Source organism: Oncorhynchus mykiss, chromosome 25 (genome assembly GCF_057628025.1).
Source record: "Oncorhynchus mykiss isolate SJ-2025 chromosome 25, ASM5762802v1, whole genome shotgun sequence".
Lineage (NCBI taxonomy): Eukaryota > Metazoa > Chordata > Actinopteri > Salmoniformes > Salmonidae > Oncorhynchus > Oncorhynchus mykiss.
The window spans coordinates 75978280-76001622 of NC_143046.1; the positions used below are offsets into that span (position 1 = coordinate 75978280).

The following is a 23343-nucleotide window of genomic DNA, read 5'->3' on the forward strand; positions in this document are numbered from 1 at the left end:
TGATGGCCTTGAGATAGAAGCTGTTTTTCAGTCTCTCGGTCCCAGCTTTGATGCACCTGTACTGACCTCGCCTTCTGGATGATAGCGGGGTGAACAGGCAGTGGCTCGGGTGGTTGTTGTCCTTGATGATCTTTATGGCCTTCCTGTGACATCGGGTGGTGTAGGTGTCCTGGAGGGCAGGTAGTTTGCCCCCGGTGATGCGTTGTGCAGACCTCACTACCCTCTGGAGAGCCTTACGGTTGTGGGCGGAGCAGTTGCAGTACCAGGCGGGGATACAGCCGGACAGGATGCTCTCGATTGTGCATCTGTAGAAGTTTGTGAGTGCTTTTGGTGACAAGCCGAATTTCTTCAGCCTCCTGAGGTTGAAGCGGCGCTGCTGCGCCTTCTTCACGATGCTGTCTATGTGGGTGGACCAATTCAGTTTGTCTGTGATGTGTACGCCGAGGAACTTAAAACTTACTACCCTCTCCACTACTGTTCCATCGATGTGGATAGGGGGGTGTTCCCTTTGCTGTTTCCTGAAGTCCACAATCATCTCCTTAGTTTTGTTGACGTTGAGTGTGAGGTTATTTTCCCGACACCACACTCCGAGGGCCCTCACCTCCTCCCTGTAGGCCGTCTCGTCGTTGTTGGTAATCAAGCCTACCACTGTTGTGTCGTCCGCAAACTTGATGACTGAGTTGGAGGCGTGCGTGGCCACGCAGTCGTGGGTGAACAGGGAGTACAGGAGAGGGCTCAGAACGCACCCTTGTGGGGCCCCAGTGTTGAGGATCAGCGGGGTGGAGATGTTGTTGCCTACCCTCACCACCTGGGGGCGGCCCGTCAGGAAGTCCAGTACCCAGTTGCACAGGGCGGGGTCGAGACCCAGGGTCTCGAGCTTGATGACGAGCTTGGAGGGCACTATGGTGTTAAATGCTGAGCTGTAGTCGATGAACAGCATTCTCACATAGTTATTCCTCTTGTCCAGATGGGTTAGGGCAGTGTGCAGTGTGGTTGAGATTGCATCGTCTGTGGACCTATTTGGGCGGTAAGCAAATTGGAGTGGGTCTAGGGTGTCAGGTAGGGTGGACGTGATATGGTCCTTGACTAGTCTCTCAAAGCACTTCATGATGACGGAAGTGAGTGCTACGGGGCGGTAGTCGTTTAGCTCAGTTACCTTAGCTTTCTTGGGAACAGGAACAATGGTGGCCCTCTTGGGAACAACAGACTGGGTTAGGGATTGATTGAATATGTCCGTAAACACACCAGCCAGCTGGTCTGCGCATGCTCTGAGGGCGCGGCTGGGGATTCCGTCTGGGCCTGCAGCCTTGCGAGGGTTGACACGTTTAAATGTTTTCCTCACGTCGGCTGCAGTGAAGGAGAGTCCGCATGTTTTGGTTGCGGGCCGTGTCAGTGGCAAAAAAGTTATTTAGTCTGCCTGGGAGCAAGACATCCTGGTCCGTGACGGGGCTGGTTTTCCTTTTGTAATACGTGATTGACTGTAGACCCTGCCACATACCTCTTGTGTCTGAGCCGTTGAATTGCGACTGTACTTTGTCTCTATACTGACGCTTAGCTTGTTTGATTGCCTTGCGGAGGGAATAGCTACACTGTTTGTATTCGGTCATGTTTCCGGTCACCTTGCCCTGATTAAAAGCAGTGGGTCGCGCTTTCAGTTTCACGCGAATGCTGCCATCAATCCACAGTTTCTGGTTTGGGAATGTTTTAATCGTTGCTATGGGAATGACATCTTCAACGCACGTTCTAATGAACTCGCTCACCGAATCAGCGTATTCGTCAATGTTGTTGTTTGATGAAATACGAAACATATCCCAGTCCACGTGATGGAAGCAGTCTTGGAGTGTGGAATCAGATTGGTCGGACCAGCGTTGAACAGACCTATAGGGAGTAGGGAGTGTGGGATTCATCTGGATTTCATCTGCCATTTATCGTTCAACTCTACCTGCACCCCTGTGCTTTACTATATATTAAATTCAGCTCCTACCGTTCCCCTCTACCTGCCCCTCTACCCCTCTACCTGCACCCCTGTGCTTTACTATATATTAAATTCAGCTCCTACCGTTCCCCTCTACCTGCCCCTCTAACCCTCTACCTGCACCCCTGTGCTTTACTATATATTAAATTCAGCTCCTACCGTTCCCCTCTACCTGCCCCTCTACCCCTCTACCTGCACCCCTGTGCTTTACTATATATTAAATTCAGCTCCTACCGTTCCCCTCTACCTGCCCCTCTAACCCTCTACCTGCACCCCTGTGCTTTACTATATATTAAATTCAGCTCCTACCGTTCCCCTCTACCTGCCCCTCTACCCCTCTACCTGCACCCCTGTGCTTTACTATATATTAAATTCAGCTCCTACCGTTCCCCTCTACCTGCACCCCTGTGCTTTACTATATAAAATGATTATATAAACACACTGCCATCACATCAATAGTCTAAGAGAGGACCTGCTCTGACATGTTACAGCATCTCAGGAATGTGTACTGTAGCTAGCTAGTCCCACACTATGTGTGTGCCTGTATGCGTGTGTGTGTGTGTGTGTATGCGTGTGTGTTTGTGTGCCTGTGTATGTGTGTGTGTGTTTGCCTGTGTGTCCGTGCCTGTGTGTGTGTGCCTGTGTATGTGTGTGTGGGTGTGTGTGTGTGTGTGCGTGTGCCTGTGTATGTGTGTGTGTGTGTTTGCCTGTGTGTTTGCCTGTGTGTCCGTGCCTGTGTGTGTGTATGTGTGCGTGTGTTTGCCTGTGTGTCCGTGCCTGTGTGTGTGTGTGCGTGTGTGTGTGTGTGTGTGTGTGCGTGTGCGTGTGTGTGTGTGTGTTTGCCTGTGTGTCCGTGCCTGTGTGTCCGTGCCTGTGTGTGTGTACTATAAACTGGCTCAGCGCTGCTCAGCTCTGTGTCTGAGATGCGCGCGCGCACACACACACACACACACACACACAGTGCCTGCATTTGCATTATTCTGCTGGTCAGATGCTCCCCAAGTGCTGTCCCCAGATCAACTGGTGTGACTGACAACCATCCAACCGGCGAACTGATGCTGCAAACATGCTATTGTGTCTCATCATGCAATGATGGATAGAAACATGAACCATTAATATATTGTGGACAATGTGAGGGGAGTTCAGATGGTCTAGCCAGATTAGCTGACAACGTCATGAAAACGATGCGCACGCTTAAGTGGGGCAGAAGGCTGTGTGCTGCTGTGATTCTGGATGGCCAGATAGCTAGCAACAATGACAACAAACTGCCATGTGGAGAATAGTAGGTGGCTCATTTCACTTAGTTTTTTATCTTGTTCTTGATTCAATGTCTTGTTTACAATAAACATTGGAGACTAAATATTATTTACATGTTGTCAACAGTCTAAGCCAACCCCGTCTGTTTTGCCCCATAGTTGCTGTTTTGTTCCTAAACATCCAACCTGTCCTATCACACTTAGAGTATTGTCCAGTTATATGGTCAATCCCTGGTCCTATCACACTTAGAGTACTGTCCAGTTATATGGACAATCCCTGGTCCTATCACACTTAGAGTACTGTCCAGTTATATGGCCAATCCCTGGTTCTGTCACACATAGAGTACTGTCCAATTATATGGTCAATCCCTGGTCCTATCTCCCCTCCCGCCTACATAGAGTACTAGATTAGGTTTGGAGTTGCTGCTTATTGTATCCCAAGGCCTGTTTTTCCTCTACCCCTGATAGCCTCTTCCTCCACCCCCTACACACTGTCTGTCTGTCGGTCCGTCCGTCCGTCCGTCCGTTCGTGTGTCCGTCCGTCTGTGTGTCCGTCCGTTCGTCCGTGTGTGTGTGTGTCTGTGTGTGTGTATAAAAATCGTCTCGGGCCATGCTTAATATCACGGTGGTTGTGTCTGTGTTTTATTTTTCTCTGATCAAAAATCATTGCTAAATGGAAAAGTGTCTTTAAACTTTTCCTGCCCTTTTCACAGTGGAACCATGTTGATAGCAGGTCAAGTAGTAGCTTCACAATGCCTGTACTTATGCTCTAAATATGTCTGTTCTTTTGTCCTCCAGGACTTACAACAGAGGGCCTGTATCGCGTGAGTGGGAACAAGACTGATCAAGACAATATTCAGAAGCAGTTTGATCAAGGTAAAACACAGCTGCAATTGTCAACTCACTATTTTACTTGCGGTCCTCTCCTCAAAATGTATTTTTTCTTTACAAGCTCACTGTTTTCCTTATTATCTTTACCAGCATAGTGTTTTCCTTATTATCTTTACAAGCTCTCTGTTTTACTTATTATCTTTACAAGCCAGTGTTTTCCTTATTATCTTTACAAGCTCTCTGTTTTCCTTATTATCTTTACCAGCTCAGTGTTTTCCTTATTATCTTTACAAGCCAGTGTTTTCCTTATTATCTTTACAAGCTCTCCATTGTCCTTATTATCTTTACAAGCTCTCTGTTTTCCTTATTATCTTTACAAGCTCTCTGTTTTCCTTATTGTCTTTACAAGCTCAGTGTTTTCCTTATTATCTTTACAAGCCAGTGTTTTCCTTATTATCTTTACAAGCACACTGTTTTCCTTATTATCTTTACAAGCTCACTGTTTTCCTTATTATCTTTACCAGCTCTCTGTTTTCCTTATTATCTTTACAAGCCAGTGTTTTCCTTATTATCTTTACAAGCTCTCTGTTTTCCTTATTATCTTTACAAGATCAGTGTTTTCCTCATTATCTTTACAAGCTCAGTGTTTTCCTTATTATCTTTACAAGCTCAGTGTTTTCCTTATTATCTTTACAAGCTCTCTGTTTTCCTTATTATCTTTACAAGCTCAGTGTTTTCCTTATTATCTTTACAAGCTCAGTGTTTTCCTTATTATATTTTCAAGCCCTCCATTGTCCTTATTATCTTTACAAGCCAGTGTTTTCCTTATTATCTTTACAAGATCAGTGTTTTCCTCATTATCTTTACAAGCTCAGTGTTTTCCTTATTATCTTTACAAGATCAGTGTTTTCCTCATTATCTTTACAAGCTCTCCATTGTCCTTATTATCTTTACAAGCTCTCCATTGTCCTTATTATCTTTACAAGCTCTCTGTTTTCCTTATTATCTTTACAAGCTCTCTGTTTTCCTTATTGTCTTTACAAGCTCAGTGTTTTCCTCATTATCTTTACAAGCCAGTGTTTTCCTTATTATCTTTACAAGCACACTGTTTTCCTTATTATCTTTACAAGCTCACTGTTTTCCTTATTATCTTTACCAGCTCTCTGTTTTCCTTATTATCTTTACAAGCCAGTGTTTTCCTTATTATCTTTACAAGCTCTCTGTTTTCCTTATTATCTTTACCAGCTCAGTGTTTTCCTTATTATCTTTACAAGCTCAGTGTTTTCCTTATTATCTTTACAAGTGTTCTGTTTTCCTTATTATCTTTACAAGCTCAGTGTTTTCCTTATTGTCTTTACGAGCTCACTGTTTTACTTATTATCTTTACGAGCTCAGTGTTTTCCTTATTATCTTTACAAGCTCTCCATTGTCCTTATTATCTTTACAAGCTCAGTGTTTTCCTTATTATCTTTTCAAGCTCAGTGTTTTCCTTATTATCTTTACAAGCTTAGTGTTTTCCTTATTAACTTTACAAGCTCAGTGTTTTCCTTATTATCTTTACAAGCTCTCTGTTTTCCTTATTATCTTTACAAGCTCAGTGTTTTCCTTATTATCTTTACAAGCTCAGTGTTTTCCTTATTATATTTTCAAGCTCTCCATTGTCCTTATTATCTTTACAAGCCAGTGTTTTCCTTATTATCTTTACAAGATCAGTGTTTTCCTCATTATCTTTACAAGCTCAGTGTTTTCCTTATTATCTTTACAAGATCAGTGTTTTCCTCATTATCTTTACAAGCTCTCCATTGTCCTTATTATCTTTACAAGCTCAGTGTTTTCCTTATTATCTTTACAAGCTCTCTGTTTTCCTTATTATCTTTACAAGATCAGTGTTTTCCTCATTATCTTTACAAGCTCAGTGTTTTCCTTATTATCTTTACAAGCTCAGTGTTTTCCTTATTATCTTTACAAGCTCTCCATTGTCCTTAGTATCTTTACAAGCTCAGTGTTTTCCTTATTATCTTTACAAGCTCAGTGTTTTCCTTGTTATCTTTACAAGCTCAGTGTTTTCCTTATTATCTTTACAAGCTCAGTGTTTTCCTTATTATCTTTACATGCTGTGTGTTTTCCTTATTATCTTTACAAGTTTTCTCTTTTCCTTATCATCTTTACAAGCTCAGTGTTTTCCTTATTATCTTTACAAGCTCACTGTTTTCCTTATTATCTTTACAAGCTCTCCATTGTCCTTATTATCTTTACAAGCCAGTGTTTTCCTTATTATCTTTACAAGCTCAGTGTTTTCCTCATTATCTTTACAAGCTCTCTGTTTTCCTTATTATCTTTACAAGCTCAGTGTTTTCCTCATTATCTTTACAAGCTTAGTGTTTTCCTTATTATCTTTACAAGTTTTCTGTTTTTCTTATTATCTTTACAAGCTCAGTGTTTTACTTATCTTTTCAAGCTCACTGTTTTCCTTATTATCTTTACAAGCTCAGTGTTTTCCTTATTATCTTTACAAGCTCAGTGTTTTCCTTATTATCTTTACAAGCTCTCTGTTTTCCTTATTATCTTTACAAGCTCACTGTTTTCCTTATTATCTTTACAAGCTCTCCATTGTCCTTATTATCTTTACAAGCTCTCCATTGTCCTTATTATCTTTACAAGCTCACTGTTTTCATTATTATCTTTATAAGCCAGTGTTTTCCTTATTATCTTTACACGCTCTCTGTTTTCCTTATTATCTTTACAAGCCAGTGTTTTCCTTATCTTTACAAGCTCAGTGTTTTCCTTATTATCTTTACAAGCTCAGTGTTTTCCTTATTATCTTTACAAGCTCACTGTTTTCCTCATTATCTTTACAAGCTCACTGTTTTCCTTATTGTCTTTACAAGCTCAGTGTTTTCCTTATTATCTTTACAAGCTCAGTGTTTTCCTTATTATCTTTACAAGTTTTCTCTTTTCCTTATTATCTTTACAAGCTCAGTGTTTTACTTATTATCTTTACAAGCTCACTGTTTTCCTTATTATCTTTACAAGTTTTCTGTTTTCCTTATCTTTACAAGCTCACTGTTTTCCTTATTATCTTTACAAGCTCACTGTTTTCCTTATTATCTTTACAAGTTTTCTGTTTTCCTTATTATCTTTACAAGCTTAGTGTTTTCCTTATTATCTTTACAAGCTCAGTGTTTTCCTTATTATCTTTACAAGCTCTCCATTGTCCTTATTATCTTTACAAGCTCTGTGTTTTCCTTATTATCTTTACAAGCTCAGTGTTTACCTTATTATCTTTACAAGCTCTCCATTGTCCTTATTATCTTTACAAGCTCAGTGTTTTCCTTATTATCTTTACAAGCTCCCCATTGTCCTTATTATCTTTACAAGCTCTGTGTTTTCCTTATTATCTTTACAAGCTCAGTGTTTACCTTATTATCTTTACAAGCTCTCCATTGTCCTTATTATCTTTACAAGCTCTCCATTGTCCTTATTATCTTTACAAGCTCTCTGTTTTCCTTATTATCTTGACAAGCTCAGTGTTTTCCTTAGTATCTTTACAAGCTCAGTGTTTACCTTATTATCTTTACAAGCTCTCTGTTTTCCTTATTATCTTGACAAGCTCAGTGTTTTCCTTAGTATCTTTACAAGCTCAGTGTTTACCTTATTATCTTTACAAGCTCTCTGTTTTCCTTATTATCTTTACAAGCTCTCCATTGTCCTTATTATCTTTACAAGCTCTCCATTGTCCTTATTATCTTTACAAGCTCACTGTTTTCCTTAGTATCTTTACAAGCTCACTGTTTTCCTTATTATCTTAACAAGCTCAGTGTTTTCCTTAGTATCTTTACAAGCTCACTGTTTTCCTTATTATCTTTACAAGCTCAGTGTTTTCCTTAGTATATTTACAAGCTCTCTGTTTTCCTTATTATCCTTACAAGCTCACTGTTTACCTTATTATCTTTACAAGCTCTCTGTTTTCCTTATTATCTTTACAGGCTCAGTGTTTTCCTTATTATCTTTACAAGCTCTCCATTGTCCTTATTATCTTTACAAGCTCTCCGTTGTCCTTATTATCTTTACAAGCTCTCCATTGTCCTTATTATCTTTACAAGCTCAGTGTTTTCCTTATTATCTTTACAAGCCAGTGTTTTCCTTATTATCTTTACAAGTTCAGTGTTTTCCTTATTATCTTTACAAGCTCTCCATTGTCCTTATTATCTTTACAAGCTCAGTGTTTTCCTTATTATCTTTACAAGCCAGTGTTTTCCTTATTATCTTTACAAGTTCAGTGTTTTCCTTATTATCTTTACAAGCTCTCCATTGTCCTTATTATCTTTACAAGTTCAGTGTTTTCCTTATTATCTTTACAAGCTCTCCATTGTCCTTATTATCTTTACAAGCCACTGTTTTCCTTATTATCTTTACAAGCTCAGTGTTTTCCTTAGTATCTTTACAATCTCTCTGTTTTCCTTATTATCTTTACAAGCTCTCTGTTTTCCTTATTATCTTTACAAGCTCACTGTTTTCCTTATTATCTTTACAAGCTCAGTGTTTTCCTTATTATCTTTACAAGCTCTCTGTTTTCCTTATTATCTTTACAAGCTCACTGTTTTCCTTATTATCTTTACAAGCTCTCCATTGTCCTTATTATCTTTACAAGCTCTCCATTGTCCTTATTATCTTTACAAGCTCACTGTTTTCCTTATTATCTTTATAAGCCAGTGTTTTCCTTATTATCTTTACAAGCTCTCTGTTTTCCTTATTATCTTTACAAGCCAGTGTTTTCCTTAGTATATTTACAAGCTCTCTGTTTTCCTTATTATCCTTACAAGCTCACTGTTTACCTTATTATCTTTACAAGCTCTCTGTTTTCCTTATTATTGTAACGATTCTCTTGTTGTGAAGTTGAGGCGGACCAAAACGCAGCGTGGTGGTTGTTCATTGTAATTTAATGAAGACACTATACATGAACAAACTAACGAAAACAAGAAACGTGAGAACTCAAAACAGCCCTATCTGGTGCAAACACAAAGACAGGAACAATCACCCACAAACACACAGTGAAACCCAGGCTACCTAAATATGGTTCCCAATCAGAGACAATGACGAACACCTGCCTCTGATTGAGAACCATATCAGGCCGAACATAGAACTAGACCAAAACATAGAAAAACAAACAGACTGCCCACCCAACTCACGCCCTGACCATACTAAATAAATACAAAAACAAAGGAAATAGAGGTCAGAACGTGACAGTACCCCCCCCCAAAGGTGCGGACTCCGGCCGCAAAACCTTGACCTATAGGGGAGGGTCTGGGTGGGCGTCTGTCCGCGGTGGCGGCTCTGGCGCGGGACGCGGACCCCACTTCGCCATTGTCTCAGTCCGCCTTATTGTCCGCCCCCGTGGCTTACTCACCATGCCCACCCCTCTCAATGACCCCACTGGACAGAGGGGCTGCTTGGGACAGAGGGGCAGCTTCTCGGGACAGAGGGACAGCTGCTCGGGACAGAGGGACAGCTGCTCGGGACAGAGGGACAGCTGCTCGGGACAGAGGGACAGCTGCTCGGGACAGAGGGACAGCTGCTCGGGACAGAGGGACAGCTGCTCCGGGCGGAGGGGCTCTAGCGGCCCCTGGCTGACTGGCGGCACTGGCGGCCCCTGGCTGACTGGCGGCCCCTGGCTGACTGGCGGCACTGGCGGCCCCTGGTTGACTGGCGGCGCTGGCGCTGGGCTGACTGGCGGCACTGGCGGCCCCTGGTTGACTGGCGGCACTGGCGGCCCCTGGCTGACTGGCGGCACTGGCGGCCCCTGGCTGACTGGCGGCACTGGCGGCCCCTGGCTGACTGGCGGCACTGGCGGCCCCTGGCTGACGGGCGGCATTGGCGGCTCCTGGCAGACGGGCGGCACTGGCGGCGCTGGGCAGACGGGCGGCGCTGGGCAGACGGGCGGCACTGGCGGCGCTGGGCAGACGGGCGGCACTGGCGGCGCTGGGCAGACGGGCGGCACTGGCGGCGCTGGGCAGACGGGCGGCGCTGGCGGCGCTGGTCAGACGGGCGGCGCTGGCGGCGCTGGGCAGACGGGCGGCGCTGGCGGCGCTGGGCAGACGGGAAGCTCCGATGGCGCCGGGCAGACGCGAAGCTCTGACAGAGGCGCCGGGCAGACGGGAAGCTCCGGCAGAGGCGCCGGACAGGCGGGAGGCTCCGGCAGAGGCGCCGGACAGGCGGGAGGCTCCGGCAGAGGCGCCGGACAGGCGGGAGGCTCCGGCAGAGGCGCCGGACAGGCGGGAGGCTCCGGCAGAGGCGCCGGACAGGCGGGAGGCTCCGGCAGAGGCGCCGGACAGGCGGGAGGCTCCGGCAGAGGCGCCGGACAGGCGGGAGGCTCCGGCAGAGGCGCCGGACAGGCGGGAGGCTCCGGCAGAGGCGCCGGGCAGGCGGGAGGCTCCGGCAGAGGCGCCGGGCAGGCGGGAGGTTCCGGCAGCGGCGCCGGACAGGCGGGAGGCTCCGGCAGAGGCGCCGGACAGGCGGGAGGCTCCGGCAGAGGCGCCGGACAGGCGGGAGGCTCCGGCAGAGGCGCCGGACAGGCGGGAGGCTCCGGCAGCGCTGGAGAGGAGGAAGGCTCTGGACGGATGGGCCGGAGAGACAGCCTGGTACGGGGAGCTGCCACCGGAGGGCTGGGGTGTGGAGGTGGTGACGGATAGACCGGGCCGTGCAGGCGCACTGGAGCTCTTGAGCACCGAGCCTGCCCAACCTTACCCGGTTGAATGGTCCCGGTCGCCCTGCCAGTGCGGCGAGGTGGAATAGCCCGCACTGGGCTATGCAGGCGAACCGGGGACACCGTGCGCAAGGCTGGTGCCATGTAAGCCGGCCCAAGGAGACGCACTGGAGACCAGATGCGTAGAGCCGGCTTCATGGCACTTGGCTCGATGCCCACTCTAGCCCGGCCGATACGCGGAGCTGGAATGTACCGCACCGGGCTGTGCACCCGCACTGGGGACACCGTGCGCTCCACAGCATAACACGGTGCCTGCCCGGTCTCTCTAGCCCCCCGGTAACCACAGGAAGTTGGCTCAGGTCTCCTACCTGGCGTAGCCATACTCCCTGTTAGCCCCCCCCCAAGAAATTTTTGGGGCTGACTCCCGGGCTTCCATCCACGACGCCGCGCTGCCTCCTCGTACCAGCGCCTCTCCGCTTTCGCCGCCTCCCGTTCTTCCTTGGGGCGGCGATATTCTCCTGGCTGAGCCCAAGGTCCTTTACCGTCTAATTCGTCCTCCCATGTCCATACCTCCTCGCGCTGCTCCTGCTGCTGCTTTCTCCTTTGCCCATTACCACACCGCTTGGTCCTGTTGTGGTGGGTGATTCTGTAACGATTCTCTTGTTGTGAAGTTGAGGCGGACCAAAACGCAGCGTGGTGGTTGTTCATTGTAATTTAATGAAGACACTATACATGAACAAACTAACGAAAACAAGAAACGTGAGAACTCAAAACAGCCCTATCTGGTGCAAACACAAAGACAGGAACAATCACCCACAAACACACAGTGAAACCCAGGCTACCTAAATATGGTTCCCAATCAGAGACAATGACGAACACCTGCCTCTGATTGAGAACCATATCAGGCCGAACATAGAACTAGACCAAAACATAGAAAAACAAACAGACTGCCCACCCAACTCACGCCCTGACCATACTAAATAAATACAAAAACAAAGGAAATAGAGGTCAGAACGTGACAATTATCTTTACAGGCTCAGTGTTTTCCTTATTATCTTTACAAGCTCTCTGTTTTCGTTATTATCTTTACAAGCCAGTGTTTTCCTTATTATCTTTACAAGCTCTCCATTGTCCTTATTATCTTTACAAGCTCTCCATTGTCCTTATTATCTTTACAAGCTCTCCATTGTCCTTATTATCTTTACAAGCTCAGTGTTGTCCTTATTATCTTTACAAGCTCACTCACCCGAAACTGAACAGGATCACACTGGTTCAGTAAGACGTCAGAGAGCGAAAGTGATTGTTTGGGAAAACGAAGAATGACTCTTTTCCTCCTAACTGTTTCATTTCAGACACAAATATATCTGAATGACTGTCAATGGGACTTTTATAACATACAGGGGATGGCTGATTGTATTAACCTGCTAATGAAGGAGTTCTGGGTATGTCCTATAATATGATTTAGACAAGGATGTAATCTCCACTCAGCTGCAGAGGAATCCTCCCCTCCCTCTTGTTATACATTTAGAAGTTATAAATACTGGTTGCGGTGTAGTGCAGTAAATATGGTCTCTAAATACGCCCGACCAAGTCAAAATGACTCCAATTTGCCTTATAGCTTGACTTACACAAGCAATCAATTTGATGTTATTTTATTTAGCCTGGAATTGAATTACTGAGTAAGCTATCTGGTTGGCTGTATTTCCCCGGGGGGGAGCCATCGAGCTGTGTAAAGGGGCTGGGTGGAAAGATCTTCCTTCCATCAAGTGGCCAAATGACTTCCTATCCACGAGACACTGTTTACCGAAGCCACTAGCCACTGCCTTCTCTCTTTCTCACTCTCTCTCACTCTCTCTCTCACTTCTTTCACCACAGGAATTTGGGGAATTAAGTGCATTTTTCTCCCTCTTTCCCTTTCCGTTCTCTGGGAGAGAGATCTACTCTGACAGCTGTCAGTTCATCTTAGGCCCTGTCCTGCTCTCACCAGCTCGTTCTCTCTCAGCCTCTTCCTCTTCTCACCACTCTTTATCTTGTTCTCTCACCAACTCTCTCCCTCTTACTCTTCCCGCTCTCCTTCTCGCTTTCCCCCCTCTCTCCCCTCTTACTCTCCCCCTCTCTCCCTCTTACTCTCTCCCTCCTCCCTTTACTCTCTCCCTCCCTCTTGCTCTCTCCCTCCCTCTTACTCTCCCTCCTTCCTTTTACTCTCTCCCCTCCCTCTTACTCTCTCCCTCCTCTTACTCTCTCCCTCTTGCTCTCTCCCTCCCTCTTACTCTCCCTCCTCCCTTTTACTCTCTCCCCTCCCTCTTACTCTCTCCCTCCCTCTTACTCTCTCCCTCCCTCATACTCTCTCCCTCTTACTCTCTCCCTCCCTCTTACTCTCTCCCCTCCCTCTTACTTTCTCCCCTCCCTCTTACTCTCTCCCTCCCTCCCTCTTACTCTCCCCTCCCTCCTCCCTTTTACTCTCTCCCTCCCTCCTCCCTTTTACTCTCTCCCTCCCTTTTACTCTCCCCTCCCTCTTACTCTCTCCCCTCCCTCTTACTCTCTCCCTCCCTCTACTCTCTCCCTCCCTCTTACTCTCCCTCCTTCCTCCCTTTTACTCTCTCCCCTCCCTCCTCCCTTTTACGCTCTTACTCTCTTCCTCCCTCCTCCCTTTTACTCTCTCCCTCTCTCTTACTCTCTCCCCTCCCTCTTACTCTCTCCCTCCCTCTTACTCTCCCCTCCCTCCTCCCTTTACTCTCCCTCCCTCCTGCCTTTTACTCTCTCCCCTCCCTCCTCCCTTTTACGCTCTTACTCTCTCCCTCCCTTTTACTCTCTCCCTCCCTCCTCCCTTTTACGCTCTCCCTCCCTCTTACTCTCCCCTCCCTCCTCCCTCTTACTCTCTCCCCTCCCTCCTCCCTTTTACTCTCTCCCTCCCTCCTCCCTCTTACTCTCTCCCTCCCTCCTCCCTTTTACTCTCTCCCTCCCTCTTACTCTCTCCCTCCCTCCTCCCTTTTACTCTCTCCCTCCCTCTTACTCTCTCCCTCCCTCCTCCCTCTTACTCTCTCCCTCCCTCCTCCCTCTTACTCTCCCCTCCCTCCTCCCTTTTACTCTCTCCCTCCCTTTTACTCTCTCCCTCCGTCTTACTCTCTCCCTCCCTCCTCCCTCTTACTCTCTCCCTCTCTCTTACACTCTTCCCTCCCTCTTACTCTCTCCCCTCCCTCCTCCCTTTTACTCTCTCCCTCCCTCCTGCCTTTTACTCTCTCCCCTCCCTCCTCCCTTTTACGCTCTTACTCTCTCCCTCCCTTTTACTCTCTCCCTCCCTCCTCCCTTTTACGCTCTCCCTCCCTCTTACTCTCCCCTCCCTCCTCCCTCTTACTCTCTCCCCTCCCTCCTCCCTTTTACTCTCTCCCTCCCTCCTCCCTTTTACTCTCTCCCTCCCTTTTACTCTCTCCCCTCCCTCTTACTCTCTCCCCTCCCTCTTACTCTCTCCCTCCCTCTTACTCTCTCCCTCCCTCTTACTCTCCCCTCCTTCCTCCCTTTTACTCTCTCCCCTCCCTCCTCCCTTTTACGCTCTTACTCTCTTCCTCCCTCCTCCCTTTTACGCTCTCACTCTCTCTTACTCTCTCCCCTCCCTCTTACTCTCTCCCTCCCTCTTACTCTCCCCTCCCTCCTCCCTTTTACTCTCCCGCCCTCCTGCCTTTTACTCTCTCCCCTCCCTCCTCCCTTTTACGCTCTTACTCTCTCCCTCCCTTTTACTCTCTCCCTCCCTCCTCCTTTTACGCTCTCCTCCCTCTTACTCTCCCTCCCTCCTCCCTCTTACTCTCTCCCCTCCCTCCTCCCGTTTACTCTCTCCCTCCTCCTCCCTCTTACTCTCTCCCTCCCTCCTCCCTTTTACTCTCTCCCTCCCTCTTACTCTCTCCCTCCCTCCTCCCTTTTACTCTCTCCCTCCCTCTTACTCTCTCCCTCCCTCCTCCCTCTTACTCTCTCCCTCCCTCCTCCCTCTTACTCTCTCCCCTCCCTCCTCCCTTTTACTCTCTCCCTCCCTTTACTCTCTCCCTCCGTCTTACTCTCTCCCTCCCTCCTCCCTTTTACTCTCTCCCTCCCTCCTCCCTCTTACTCTCTCCCTCCCTCCTCCCTCTTACTCTCTCCCTCTCTCTTACACTCTTCCCTCCCTCTTACTCTCTCCCCTCCCTCCTCCCTTTTACTCTCTCCCTCCCACTTACTCTCCCTCCCTCTTACTCTCTAACCCTTCCTCTCCCTCTGACTCTCTCTCCTCCTTCCTCCCTTTTACTCTCTCTCTCCCTCCCTCTTACTCTCCCTCCTCCCTTTTACTCTCTCCCCCCTCTTACTCTCCCCCTTCTCTCTCCCTTTACTCTCTTCCCTCCTCTCTCTCTCCCTCTTACTCTCTCCTTCTCTCTCCCTTTTCTCTCTTCCCTCTCCTCTGTCTCTCACCTCGCTCTCCCTTTACTCTCTCACTTTACTCTCTTCCCTCTCCTCTCTCTCTCCCTCTTACTCTCTCCCCTCGCTCTCCCTTTACTCTCTTCCCTCTCCTCTCCTCTCTCCCTCTTACTCTCTCCCCTCCCTCTTACTCTCTCCCTCCCTCTTACTCTCTCCCTCCCTCATACTCTCTCCCTCTTACTCTCTCCCTCCCTCTTACTCTCTCCCCTCCCTCTTATTCTCTCCCTCCCTCTTACTCTCTCCCTCCCTCCCTCTTACTCTCCCTCCCTCCTCCCTTTTACTCTCTCCCTCCCTCCTCCCTTTTACTCTCTCCCTCCCTCCTCCCTTTTACTCTCTCCCTCCCTTTTACTCTCCCCTCCCTCTTACTCTCTCCCCTCCCTCTTACTCTCTCCCTCCCTCTTACTCTCTCCCTCCCTCTTACTCTCTCCCTCCCTCATACTCTCTCCCTCTTACTCTCTCCCTCCCTCTTACTCTCTCCCCTCCCTCTTACTCTCTCCCCTCCCTCTTACTCTCTCCCTCCCTCCCTCTTACTCTCCCCTCCCTCCTCCCTTTTACTCTCTCCCTCCCTCCTCCCTTTTACTCTCTCCCTCCCTCCTCCTTTTACTCTCTCCCCTCCCTCTTACTCTCTCCCTCCCTCCCTCCCTCTTACTCTCCCCTCCCTCCTCCCTTTTACTCTCTCCCTCCCTCCTCCCTTTTACTCTCTCCCTCCCTCCTCCCTTTTACTCTCTCCCTCCCTTTTACTCTCCCCTCCCTCTTACTCTCTCCCCTCCCTCTTACTCTCTCCCTCCCTCTTACTCTTTCCCTCCCTCTTACTCTCTCCCTCCCTCTTACTCTCTCCCCTCCCTCTTACTCTCTCCCCTCCCTCTTACTCTCTCCCTCCCTCCCTCTTACTCTCCCCTCCCTCCTCCCTTTTACTCTCTCCCTCCCTCCTCCCTTTTACTCTCTCCCTCCCTCCTCCCTTTTACTCTCTCCCCTCCCTCTTACTCTCTCCCCTCCCTCTTACTCTCTCCCTCTCTCCCTCTTACTCTCCCCTCCCTCCTCCCTTTTACTCTCTCCCCTCCCTCCTCCCTTTTACGCTCTTACTCTCTTCCTCCCTCCTCCCTTTTACTCTCTCCCTCCCTCTTACTCTCTCCCTCCCTCTCTCCTCCCTCTTACTCTCTCCCTCCCTCCTCCCTCTTACTCTCTCCCTCCCTCCTCCCTTTTACTCTCTCCCTCCCTTTTACTCTCTCCCTCCCTCCTCCCTCTTACTCTCTCCCTCCCTCCTCCTCTTACTCTCTCCCTCCCTCCTCCCTCTTACTCTCTCCATCTCTCTTACACTCTCCCCTCCCTCTTACTCTCTCCTCTCCCTCTTACTCTCACCCCTCCCTCTTACTCTCTCCCCTCCCGCCTCCCTTTTACTCTCTCCCTCCCACTTACTCTCCCTCCCTCTTACTCTCTAACCCTTCCTCTCCCTCTGACTCTCTCCCCTCCTTCCTCCCTTTTACTCTCTCCCTCCCTCTTACTCCCTCTCTCCCCTCCCTCTTACTCCCATCTCTCCCCTCCCTCTTACTCCCTCTCTCCCCTCCCTCTTACTCTCTCCCCTCCCTCTTACTCTCTCCCCTCCCTCGTTTTCTCTCCCTCCCTCTTACTCTCTCCCCTCCCTCTTACTCTCTCCCCTCCCTCCTCTCTTTTACTCTCTCCCTCCCACTTACTCTCCCTCCCTCTTACTCTCTAACCCTTCCTCTCCCTCTGACTCTCTCCCCTCCTTCCTCCCTTTTACTCTCTCCCTCCCTCTTACTCTCCCTCCTCCCTTTTACTCTCTCCCCCCTCTTACTCTCTCCTTCTCTCTCCCTTTACTCTCTTCCCTCCTCTCTCTCTCCCTCTTACTCTCTCCTTCTCTCTCCCTTTTCTCTCTTCCCTCTCCTCTGTCTCTCACCTCGCTCTCCCTTTACTCTCTCACTTTACTCTCTTCCCTCTCCTCTCTCTCTCCCTCTTACTCTCTCCCCTCACTCTCCCTTTACTCTCTTCCCTCTCCTCTCTCCCTCTTACTCTCTCCCCTCGCTCTCCCTTTACTATCTTCCCTCTCCTCTCTCTCTCCCTCTTACTCTCTCCCCTCGCTCTCCCTTTACTCTCTTCCCTCTCCTCTCTCTCTTCCCTCGCTCTCCCTTTACTCTCTCACTTTACTCTCTTCCCTCACCTCTCTCTCTCCCTCTTACTCTCTCCCCTCTCTCTGTCTCTGTACCCCCCCCCCCCCAATCTAACCCTCCCTTTCTCTCTCCCTACAGACCACAGTATGGACCTGATAGTGATGGATGTGGCTGTGAATGCTGTGGCGGGGGCTCTGAAGGCCTTTTTTTCTGACCTACCTGACCCTCTCATCCCCTACACCCTGCACCCAGAGCTGGTGGAGGCAGCCAGTGAGTACTATACTGTACTGTTAGCTACACATTCTCTGGAGGCCTGACCTGGGTTCAGATAGTATTGTGTCTCTTTCAAATGCTTTTAGCTACGCTTGGTTAAGCTTGCCCACTGCAATACTCCCAACAGTGGCAGCACAAACCCTGCCCATCTGGCATTCTCAGGCAGGCTCAACAAAATGCTATTGAAAGAAAAAATATATTTTATCAACCCATGTCTTGTCTATAGAGGCCAGTGTCCTGACTCAATAACTACTAGCTGTGGGGAGGGTTGACACCCAGCGCCTCAGACCTCCCCCTTAAATCACAAACAGCAGCTAGAGAAGAGGGGTTCAACCAGTTATCTATCTCTGTCTCTCTTCTATCTCCCTCTCTCTCCCTCTCTCTCTCCCTCTGTCTCCCCCCTTTCTCTCTCTATCTCTCTCTCCCCCTCTCCCTTTCTCTCCACTCTATCTTTCTGCCTCTCTCTCCCTCTCCTCCCCCTCTTTCTCTCTCTTTCTCTGCCTCTCCCTCTTTCTCCCCCCTCTATCTCTCTGCCTCTCTCTCCCTCTCTCCCCCCTCTATCTCTCTGCCCCTCTCTCCCTCTCTCTCCCCCCTCTATCTCTCTGCCTCTCCCTCTCTCCCCCCTCTCTCTCTCTATCTCTCTGCCTCTCTCTCTCCCTCTCTTCCCCCTCTTTCTCTCTCTTTCTCTGCTTCTCCCTCTTTCTCCCCCCTCTATCTCTCTCCCTCTCTCTCTCTCTCTCTTTCTCTCTCTCCCCCCTCTCTCCCTCCCTCCCCCTCTCTGCCTTTCCCCCGCTCTCTCTAAAGTACTACTAAATAGAAGGTATTTTACTTTACAGTGCCCCAGTCTGTCCTTGTGCTTTTCCTGCTTGGTTCATTTCTGTGTTGTTTATTTTACTGTAGGGCCCTTTAGTCGATTGGTCGATTGTTTAATCAATATGCTGTTGGTCGACCGAGATTTCGTTAGTCAAGCATTATCAAAACATTTTTTTTAATGAATGGTGTACAAGACACCTGTGTGATTGGAGCCTGTCTGAGTGGACTGATCCATTGTGGAGGCCGTGGGGATGGCAACACTAATATCACATTTACATAAGTACTCAGGCCCTTTACTTTGTTGGAGCACGTTTGGCAGTGATTACAGCCTTGAGTCTTCTTGGGTATGACGCTACAAGCTTGGCACACCTGTATTTGGGGAGTTTCTCCCATTCTGCTCTACACATCCTCTCAAGCTCTGTCAGGTTGGATGGGGAGCGTTGCTGCACAGCTATTTTCAGGTCTCTCCAGAGATGTTCGATCGGGTTCAAGTCCGGGCTCTGGCTGAGCCACTCAAGAACATTCAGAGACTTGTCCCGAAACCACTCCTGAATTGTCTTGGCTGTGTGCTTAGGGTCATTGTCTTGTTGGGAGGTGAACCTTCGCCCCAGTATATAAATTAGGATGAGCTCTGTCCCCTCCTCCCCCCATCTGAAAGCGTTTGTCTTTAGTTACACATTTAGTTTGAACAGCCTTTGTGCCGTTTCCTCCATGCCCCTCATAGTGCCTCTCTTAGTACCAGTCAGTCACCTTTCTCTCTCTGTATGTGTACACACTTCTCTCTCTCTGTATGTATACACACTTCTCTCTCTCTCTGTATGTGTACACACTTCTCTCTCTCTCTGTATGTGTACACACTTCTCTCTCTCTCTGTATGTGTACACACTTCTCTCTCTCTCTGTATGTGTACACACTTCTCTCTCTCTCTGTATGTGTACACACTTCTCTCTCTCTCTGTATGTGTACACACTTCTCTCTCTCTCTGTATGTGTACACACTTCTCTCTCTCTCTGTATGTATACACACTTCTCTCTCTCTCTGTATGTGTACACACTTCTCTCTCTCTCTGTATGTATACACACTTCTCTCTCTCTCTGTATGTATACACACTTCTCTCTCTCTCTGTATGTATACACACTTCTCTCTCTCTCTGTATGTATACACACTTCTCTCTCTCTCTGTATGTATACACACTTCTCTCTCTCTCTGTATGTGTACACACTTCTCTCTCTCTCTGTATGTGTACACACTTCTCTCTCTCTCTGTATGTGTACACACTTCTCTCTCTCTCTGTATGTATACACACTTCTCTCTCTGTATGTATACACACTTCTCTCTCTCTGTATGTATTATACACACTTCTCTCTCTCTGTATGTATACACACTTCTCTCTCTCTGTATGTATACACACTTCTCTCTCTCTCTCTGTATGTATACACACACTTCTATCTCTGTATGTATACACACTTCTCTCTCTCTCTGTATGTATACACACTTCTCTCTCTCTGTATGTATTATACACACTTCTCTCTCTCTGTATGTATACACACTTCTCTCTCTCTCTGTATGTATACACACTTCTCTCTCTCTGTATGTATACACACTTCTCTCTCTCTGTATGTATACACACTTCTCTCTCTCTCTCTGTATGTATACACACTTCTCTCTCTCTGTATGTATACACACTTTTCTCTCTCTCTGTATGTATACACACTTCTCTCTCTCTGTATGTATACACACTTCTTTCTCTCTCTGTATGTATACACACTTCTCTCTCTCTGTATGTGTACACACTTCTCTCTCTCTCTGTATGTATACACACTTCTTTCTCTCTGTATGTATACACACTTCTCTCTCTCTCTGTATGTATACACACTTCTCTCTCTCTCTCTGTATGTGTGCACACTTCTCTCTCTCTCTCTGTATGTAAACACACTTCTCTCTCTCTCTGTATGTATACACACCTATCTCTCTGTATGTATACACACTTCTCTCTCTCTCTGTATGTATACACACTTCTATCTCTGTATGTATACACACTTCTCTCTCTGTATGTATACACACTTCTCTCTCTCTGTATGTATTATACACACTTCTCTCTCTCTGTATGTATACACACTTCTCTCTCTCTCTGTTTGTATACACACTTCTCTCTCTCTCTGTATATATACACACTTCTCTCTCTCTGTATGTGTACACACTTCTCTCTCTCTCTGTATGTGTACACACTTCTCTCTCTCTCTGTATGTATACACACTTCTCTCTCTCTGTATGTATACACACTTCTCTCTCTCTGTATGTATACACACTTCTCTCTCTCTGTATGTATACACACATCTTTCTCTCTCTGTATGTATACACACTTCTCTCTCTCTGTATGTGTACACACTTCTCTCTCTCTCTGTATGTATACACACTTCTCTCTCTCTGTATGTATACACACTTCTCTCTCTCTCTGTATGTATACACACTTCTCTCTCTCTCTGTATGTGTGCACACTTCTCTCTCTCTCTGTATGTAAACACACTTCTCTCTCTCTCTGTATGTATACACACCTATCTCTCTGTATGTATACACACTTCTCTCTCTCTCTGTATGTATACACACTTCTATCTCTGTATGTATACACACTTCTCTCTCTCTGTATGTATACACACTTCTCTCTCTCTGTATGTATTATACACACTTCTCTCTCTCTGTATGTATACACACTTCTCTCTCTCTGTATGTATACACACTTCTCTCTCTGTATGTATACACACTTCTCTCTCTCTGTATGTATACACACTTCTCTCTCTCTGTATGTATACACACTTCTCTCTCTCTGTATGTATACACACTTCTCTCTCTCTGTATGTATACACACTTCTCTCTCTCTGTATGTATACACACTTCTCTCTCTCTGTATGTATACACACTTCTCTCTCTCTGTATGTATACACACTTCTCTCTCTCTGTATGTATACACACTTCTCTCTCTCTGTATGTATACACACTTCTCTCTCTCTGTATGTATACACACTTCTCTCTCTCTCTGTTTGTATACACACAACATTGACGAATACGCTGATTCGGTGTGCGAGTTCATTAGAACGTGCGTTGAAGATGTCGTTCCCATAGCAACGATTAAAACATTCCCTAACCAGAAACCGTGGATTGATGGCAGCATTCGTGTGAAACTGAAAGCGCGAACCACTGCTTTTAATAAGGGCAAGGTGTCTGGTAACATGACCGAATACAAACAGTGCAGCTATTCCCTCCGCAAGGCTATCAAACAAGCTAAGCGCCAGTACAGAGACAAAGTAGAATCTCAATTCAACGGCTCAGACACAAGAGGCATGTGGCAGGGTCTACAGTCAATCACGGACTACAGGAAGAAACCCAGCCCAGTCACGGACCAGGATGTCTTGCTCCCAGGCAGACTAAATAACTTTTTTGCCCGCTTTGAGGACAATACAGTGCCACTGACACGGCCTGCAACGAAAACATGCGGTCTCTCCTTCACTGCAGCCGAGGTGAGTAAGACATTTAAACGTGTTAACCCTCGCAAGGCTGCAGGCCCAGATGGCATCCCCAGCCGCGCCCTCAGAGCATGCGCAGACCAGCTGGCCGGTGTGTTTACGGACATATTCAATCAATCCCTATACCAGTCTGCTGTTCCCACATGCTTCAAGAGGGCCACCATTGTTCCTGTTCCCAAGAAAGCTAAGGTAACTGAGCTAAATGACTACCGCCCCGTAGCACTCACATCCGTCATCATGAAGTGCTTTGAGAGACTAGTCAAGGACCATATCACCTCCACCCTACCTGACACCCTAGACCCACTCCAATTTGCTTACCGCCCAAATAGGTCCACAGACGATGCAATCTCAACCACACTGCACACTGCCCTAACCCATCTGGACAAGAGGAATACCTATGTGAGAATGCTGTTCATCGACTACAGCTCGGCATTCAACACCATAGTACCCTCCAAGCTCGTCATCAAGCTCGAGACCCTGGGTCTCGACCCCGCCCTGTGCAACTGGGTACTGGACTTCCTGACGGGCCGCCCCCAGGTGGTGAGGGTAGGCAACAACATCTCCTCCCCGCTGATCCTCAACACTGGGGCCCCACAAGGTTGCGTTCTGAGCCCTCTCCTGTACTCCCTGTTCACCCACGACTGCGTGGCCACGCACGCCTCCAACTCAATCATCAAGTTTGCGGACGACACAACAGTGGTAGGCTTGATTACCAACAACGATGAGACGGCCTACAGGGAGGAGGTGAGGGCCCTCGGAGTGTGGTGTCAGGAAAACAACCTCACACTCAACGTCAACAAAACTAAGGAGATGATTGTGGACTTCAGGAAACAGCAGAGGGAACACCCCCCTATCCACATCGATGGAACAGTAGTGGAGAGGGTAGCAAGTTTTAAGTTCCTCGGCATACACATCACAGACAAACTGAATTGGTCCACTCACACAGACAGCATCGTGAAGAAGGCGCAGCAGCGCCTCTTCAACCTCAGGAGGCTGAAGAAATTCGGCTTGTCACCAAAAGCACTCACAAACTTCTACAGATGCACAATCGAGAGCATCCTGGCGGGCTGTATCACCGCCTGGTATGGCAACTGCACCGCCCTCAACCGTAAGGCTCTCCAGAGGGTAGTGAGGTCTGCACAACGCATCACCGGGGGCAAACTACCTGCCCTCCAGGACACCTACACCACCCGATGTCACAGGAAGGCCATAAAGATCATCAAGGACATCAACCACCCGAGCCACTGCCTGTTCACCCCGCTATCATCCAGAAGGCGAGGTCAGTACAGGTGCATCAAAGCTGGGACCGAGAGACTGAAAAACAGCTTCTATCTCAAGGCCATCAGACTGTTAAACAGCCACCACTAACACTGAGTGGCTGCTGCCAACACACTGACACTGACTCAAC

The 23343-nt window shown here is 47.8% G+C and overlaps 1 protein-coding gene across 1 annotated transcript in view; it reads left to right on the plus strand.

The window, feature by feature from the left end:
• Positions 1–23343, plus strand: part of LOC110505773 (rho GTPase-activating protein 5) — a 63904-nt gene that overhangs the window by 32881 nt on the left and 7680 nt on the right. The window contains exons 4-5 of the mRNA XM_021585205.3: positions 4030–4107; positions 17467–17598. Coding sequence (XP_021440880.1) covers positions 4030–4107; positions 17467–17598 — 210 coding nt within the window. The remainder of the gene's footprint in view (positions 1–4029; positions 4108–17466; positions 17599–23343) is intronic.